The following is a 6,527-nucleotide window of genomic DNA, read 5'->3' on the forward strand; positions in this document are numbered from 1 at the left end:
GGGAGCTGGATCCAAGTACTCGGCGCCGTCTCAGAAACGTTTGGTATACCCGATCATGATAGGTTTCTTTGGAAGCAGCTTTTTCACTGTATCTTTTACCTTCTTCTTTATCTTCTTGATGAATTTTTTCAGGCCTCTGCGTACTCGTACCGGCTGGGCAAGAGTGGAAGGAAATTAGTGGAGATGGTTGACAGCAGCCAGGGCAGGGGTGGAGGGCTAGGAGGGTGGCTGGTCCTCAAGACTCCATATGTGGATTGACGGCTGAAGGGCTCAGAGGGAACTGGCAGTGAGGAGAAACCCCCAATTGGCTTAACCTCATGCCTGGCTGTCTGTCTGCCCTGAGCACAGCGCTCAGCCTGTCTGAACCTTCATTCCTCTCCAAGCTGATCTCCTGATGGCTGTGGATTCACGAGGCTATTGTTTGAGTGGGACCCTCCCTGGGGTATCAGAACCCCCTGTGGGGTCACTCAAGGCACGGATGCTGAACCCCGGAGGTTTCCGTTTCTAACGGGTTCCCAGGAGGAGCCTCTGTGATGGTCTAGGGGTCCACACATCAGGAAGCTCTGTTCTCCATCAGCCCTTTACTGGCCCAACTGTCAGATTGCTTCTCCTCAGCTGTTAGAGTGTGCATGTGTGTCCCTGCGTGTATGGCTGTACCCATACATGTGAGTGTGTGTGCGTCCCTAAGCTGTATTTCCCAGAGAACCTGTCAGGTGACCTCTCGCTCTGACAGCCCGTAGATCAGGGTCTGGCAGTTCTCAAGCACCCCCTGCCTCAAGGACCCCCTGCCGCCCGCAGCACTGTATTCTCTGCAGGCACAATCCTCCATGACAAAGCCCCAAGCTGGGACCCACAGGTTCTTCTTTCCTGAGGGACACTGCCCCTCTCACATTCCCATTCCCACTTCCCTGGGGTCCCAGGGTGGTACAGAAGGTTAACCAAAAGGTTTGAAGCTCAAGAATGCCCAGAGGTAATGCAGAAGAAAGGGCAGGTGATTTATGTCCAAGAAAGCAGTCGCTGGAAACCCCCAGGGGACACAGTCCTACTCTGAAACCTGTGGGGTCGCCAAGGGTTGAATTCACTCCGGTTTTTGTTTGTTTGTTTGTCTTTTAAAATAAATCTTCCCAGGATCCAAGGATCTGCCCCCCTCCATCAGCATTTGTGAAGGACAGTTTCACTAGGCCGTCTGGGGTCTGCAGTCCTGGTCACACTCCAGCCCAATCTGATCTGACTTGGGGTAAGCCTAGGCTCAGTAGCTTACACACTCTTCCCAGATGTTGCCAATGTGCCGCTCAAGACAGGAATCCCCTCCCTGTGGAGACTGAGATCCAGGGGGTGAAGTGGTGTGCTCTGCCCACTAAGCAGGGCCACAGCTAAGAGCCATCTGTCCAGGGTCCTGGCGGTTGGGCTCTCAGGAAACTCTCAGCGTTGGGCAGAGTGTAAAGTCTCAGAGGGGCCTGTACAGCACATGACAGTCTAGCCCTCCACCCACAGGTTTGAGGTTCAGGTTCCTAGGCCCTCTGCGCCCCCCCTCCTTCCACAAGGCCCCCAGGAGTTTGCTCACCCCTTCAGATGTATAGGGTTCACAGGTGAGCTCCACATTAAGACCATCATCACCAGCACTGAGGAGCCCCACGCATCTCTCCATTTTCTGTGGTGGGAAAGACACAATATCAGACCTCATTCGCCTGCTTGAGGACTCCAGCACCCTCTGGAACCAGGAAACATTGGTCTCTGTGTTCAAGCAGAGCTGAAGCACAGAGTCAGCCTTGAGGTGCAGCCTGGGAGCTGAGGATCTTACCCCATTGTCCTTGAAGTGACACTGCTCAGGCGGGAGCTTCTCTGCCTTCTTGCAATTCGTCTCTTTGATGATAAAATACAGGATATGTGGTGTCTTTAATGTGGGGTCCTGTCAACAAGGAGACCATAAAACTCTCAGCACTCTGCTTAGCAGAGCAGCCAGCCTGTCCCTCAGCAGGGGAGGACGCTGGTGCCCTGGTCACCCTCTGCCTAGGCTAATCTACTGTCCAGTGAAGGCTGTGCAGGTGGGAAGGGGCAACGCAGGTACTAAAAGCCAGGTCCACGTGACCCCCACATCAGGCCTTATTCTACCACACAGTGCCCCTCATCATAGCAGCTAGGACACAAGAACGCAGAGCCCCAGCCATGGGGTGCCTGCCATCGCTCACATAGGGGGACACTGAGGCCCAGGAGAGAGGTGGTCCTTCCCAAAGCCTCACAGACCAGCAGGGCAGCAGGGCTCTCAGCCTCATGCCTGCAAGGTTTGGGGTTCCTGGTGGGTGTGCCCGGGGCCCTCCCTTCTCCTTCTCACCCAGTCTGGCTGGGGCTTGGCTGCCAGTATCTGGAAGGCGTTGGCTTCCTCATCCGATTTGGTGTTGTAGGTGTCAATGGCGATTGCCAGTGCCTCTTCCTGACTCAGCCTGAGGTCCTTGGTCGGTTTGGCCCAAGTCAGACCCACGAGCAGCAGCAGCAGCAGCACGGGCCCTCTGATGCCTTCCATCTTCTCAGGACTTGCTCTGCAGGGTTCTGCCTCAGCTGGCTTTTATGTCTGCTCCAGTGGGGTGTGGCTGCCCTTCAGCACCAAGACTCTTTGCATCAAGGTCCGGGCCTGGAAACCAAGCCTGTCAGGGACAATTTCAGCATTTACTTAATGTCCTGGCTCTTTCTCAAGTGTCTTGCTTCACATAATGTAAGAACAAGGAAAGAGGAAACTGATTCTGAGCCGAAGGGTCGAAATGTCCCCCTGACGGAAATCCTCAAGCCTTCAGAGCAGCCCATGCCTGTCTTCCCAGTTTGCTGCAGAGTGCAAGCACGCGGGGATCCAGTCCCCCGTTATCTCCAGCGAATGGGACAGCATTGTGGGTGGGGTGTGTGGGTGGGCTTTAGGTCCAAATCCTGCCAGTGCACATACATTGGAACAGAGGAGGGCTTCCAATTTATGGGATTCAGGATAGACAATCCCCTCAGAAACAGTTATGAGAGTAATAATTCCAGGAAGGCAGGGGAAGGGAAGATAGGGGTAAGGGAGAAAGGAGGAATAGAGAGCAATGACTGTGGAATAACCCCTTTGAGGGGAACGAACACCAGGATACTAGGAGTAGGGATAGACTCAACAGTGTAAGATATGTATAAATAATAATAATACGAAATATATTAAAGGTTTGTGCGTGTGGCAGGGTGGGAAGGAATAAAGAGGAGCTAATTAAAAAGGGGTCAAGAAGAAAGGTAATATTTTGAACCGTTGATGGAAACATGTGTTCATGTCTGCTTGAGATAATGGATGTGTGGATTGTTGTAGTAGATGTAAGAGCCCCCAATAAAATTATTTATTAAAATAAAAATATAGATAGATGGAAAAGTGCCCAGGATGGTAGTGGACATATCTTTCTTCAAGTTTCATGGCAAAGGAGGCAGTTGCTCATGGAGGCAACTAGCCACCCTCCCATTGTCCTCTGTTCTCCATCTCCTTCTTCCTCTGTTGTGCCTTACAGAGCCCCGGGCAAGCTTGGAAGGCCCCAGCCAGTGTACGACAAATGAGGAGGTAGACCAGAAGCACGAAACGCACTGCGAGGCCAGTTTCATGGGATGCAATTCTGTCACTAAACCGTCCCATCAAGGAACCAAATCCCATGAGTTGTTTGGTTGCATCTAAGTCATCTCCGCAGCTACTCTTCTTCTTTATTTAAAAATCACCGTTTCCATATATCTATCACACAATTTTTATAAATTCATCTGGTTGCAAGTGTACAACTTATTGACTGCACTTAGTATAAGTGGCTGTGCGATCTTGCCCTTAATCAGCATCACTATCAATAGAAACACCGTGTTCTCTAAACAAGAAGCCCACTTGCCCCTGCTGCTGTGAGGTGCTGTCAAGGTGATTTAACCTCAGAGCAGACCCTGCGCCACACAAGGAAACACCACCCAGGCCAGCGCTGTCCTCACAAGGACTGCTGTGTTTGAGCCCATTGTCTCTGTCGCACTCTTGGTCCAGCTCATTGAGGCGCGTTCTCTCCTTCCACCCACCCTCTGCTTCATCAAGCAGGACCTCCTTCTCCGGGAACTGGCCCTCCTGGTCCCATAGCCACAGTCTTTGCCATCCCCAATTAGAAGGAACCGTCCAGCCCTGCTGATGTCAAGATCCATCGGATGGCTCTTCTGGCAGTCCATGGGATATTCCACAGTCTTCACCAGCAAAGCCAGCATGCCTCTTTGTTCTCAGTAACCACTAGTAAACTTCAGTCTCTATGCATTTGCCTGCCCTTGCCTTTTTATGTGAATGAGATTATATAATCTTTATCCTTTTGTGACTGACTGATTTCACTCAGCCTCGTGCCTTCAAGCTCCAACCAGATGGTAACACAGAGCAGGACGTCATTCCCCTTCCCAGCTGAGCAGAACATTGTGTATAGGCACCGTGAGAGTAGTAGAGTCTGCCAGGAACCAAAGTTCCTCCATGTTTGCCCCCGAGCCCACCCTATAGAGTTCAACCCCAAGGCTGACCCTGTAAACCATTCTCCAAACAAACAGGAAAGAATGTGCCTTTGTCAGAAACCAGGGAACGGAGGACAGTGTAGACCAGGAAGAATCCTTGAACCACGAACTTTACCCTCTGAAAATGACCACCTGGAGCTCGCAGGTCACTGGTCCATCAAGAAGCCCTCGGACTGGGGTTTCCACCCCAGAGGGGCCAAACCTAGTCCTCATTTCTGGACAGTGTGGTGTGAGGTCACCAGGCCCTGAGCTCGGCCCTGAGACCTGGTGCTGCCTCAGGCCAGCCGCACCCAGGCGACAAAGAAACTGCCATTTTCAACTGACCTGGCTCTGCGACTGAACTGAGTCTCTTCTCTGCACCTCACAGGAACTCCCTGCTGTTCATCTAGTCCTCTGTGGAGGGGCATTCAGGTGTTGTCACCTTTTGCAGACTGTGAATAAATAAAGGGTTTGTGGTTTTTAAAATTTTCAACAGGAATGAAGAATCTATTCAACAGGGAAAGAATGGTCTCCTTAACAATGATGATGTAACAACTGAATTTTCACAAAAGAGTGAAGTCGAACACATACCTTCATACCATATACAAAAATCTGCTCAGAATGATTGGGGCAGGGAATGTATGGATGTGCTTTATACAATTGATGTATGTATATGTATGGATTGTGGTAAGAGTTGTATGAGTCCCTAATAAAATGTAAAAGAAGAAAAGAGAAAAAAATGATTAGGGCAAAGACTGTACAGATGTGCTTTAAACAATTGATGTATGTATATATATGAACTGTGAAAAGAATTGTATGAGCCCCAATAAATTGTTAAAATTAAAAAAAAAAGAAAAAAGAAAAAAAATCTGCTCAGAATAATTCAATGACCTAAAATATAAGAGCCAAGACCATACAATTCTTTTTTAAAAAAATAGGGGGTAAATCAATCTTCAAGATCTTGCATTTGGCAATGGATCCTTTTTTTGCTATTCTCCTTTTATTTATTTTTCAATCATTTTATTGGGGGCTCATACAACTCTTATCACAATCCTTCCATCCCTCCATTGGGTCAAGCACATTTGTATATATGTTGCCATCATCATTTTCAAAACATTTTCTTTCTACTGAGTCCTTGGTATCAGCTCCCTATTTTATCCTCTCCCTCCCTCATAAACTCTTGATAATTTCTAAATTATTCTTTTTTCATGTCTTACACTGTCTGATATCTCCCTTCACCCCCTTTTCTGTTGTCCATGCCACTGGGAGGGTTTATAGGTAGATCATTGTGATCAGTTCCCCCTTTCTCTCCCCTACCTTCCCCTTACCCTCCTGGTACGGCTACTATCAATATTGGTCCTGAGGAATTAACTGTCCTGGAGTCCCTGTGTTTCCAGCTCTTATCTGTACCAGTGTACATGCTCTGGTGTAGCCGGATTTTTAACATAGAATTGGGGTCATGGTAGTGGGGGGAGGACGCATTAAAGAACTAGAGGAATGTTGTATGTTTCAACAGTGCTATACTGCTCCCTGACGGACTCATCTCCTCCCCATGACCCTTCTGTAAAGGGACGTCCAGCTGCCTATAGATGGGCTTTGGGTCTCCACTCTGCAGTCACCCTAATTCATAATGGTATGATTTTTTTTGTTCTGGGTCTCTGATACCTGATACCTGATCCCATCAACACATTATGATCACACAGACTCGTGTGCTTCTTCCATGTGGGCTTTGTTGCTTCTCAGCTAGATGGCTGCTTGTTTATCTTCAAGCCTTTAAGACCCCAGGAGCTATATCTTTTGATAGCCAGGCACCATCAGCTTTCTTCACCACATTTGCTTATGCATCTTGAGATAGTTAGTTTATTGTGCCAGCCTGGCCAATATAACATGTGGGGTTAATTGAAGGGCAGAGAGATGAATGAGAGATGAATGGCTCAACGAGCCTCGCCTTTCTTGTCTCTCGCTCTTTGATCATCAGACCAGTGTGCGGCTGTCTTGCTTGTTCTGTGCCTCAATTTGTAAGCTACACTACC

At 49.0% G+C, this 6,527-nt stretch overlaps 1 protein-coding gene across 1 annotated transcript; it reads right to left on the reverse strand.

Moving 5' to 3' along the window:
• On the reverse strand, window positions 1–4,946 carry LOC142445441 (cathelicidin-2-like). Its single transcript, XM_075547282.1, has 5 exons — window positions 4,840–4,946; window positions 2,333–2,642; window positions 1,802–1,909; window positions 1,565–1,651; window positions 1–153 (listed from the first exon to the last, which is right to left on the reverse strand). Exons 2-5 carry the CDS (start codon window positions 2,519–2,521, stop codon window positions 31–33), a joined length of 507 nt encoding a protein of 168 aa, XP_075403397.1. The 5' UTR covers window positions 2,522–2,642; window positions 4,840–4,946; the 3' UTR covers window positions 1–30.
• Window positions 4,947–6,527: the final 1,581 nt, after the last annotated feature.

This window comes from Tenrec ecaudatus, chromosome 4 (genome assembly GCF_050624435.1).
Source record: "Tenrec ecaudatus isolate mTenEca1 chromosome 4, mTenEca1.hap1, whole genome shotgun sequence".
Lineage (NCBI taxonomy): Eukaryota > Metazoa > Chordata > Mammalia > Afrosoricida > Tenrecidae > Tenrec > Tenrec ecaudatus.

Excerpts from the sequence above, each read along its gene's own strand:
- LOC142445441 (XM_075547282.1), bottom strand. The coding sequence starts at position 2,521 with ATGGAAGGCATCAGAGGGCCCGTGCTGCTGCTGCTGCTGCTCGTGGGT. Across the intron at positions 1,652-1,801 it reads GTCACTTCAAGGACAATGGG|AAAATGGAGAGATGCGTGGG; the intron begins GTAAGATCCTCA and ends TTCCCACCACAG. Across the intron at positions 154-1,564 it reads AACCCTATACATCTGAAGGG|CCGGTACGAGTACGCAGAGG; the intron begins GTGAGCAAACTC and ends ACTCTTGCCCAG.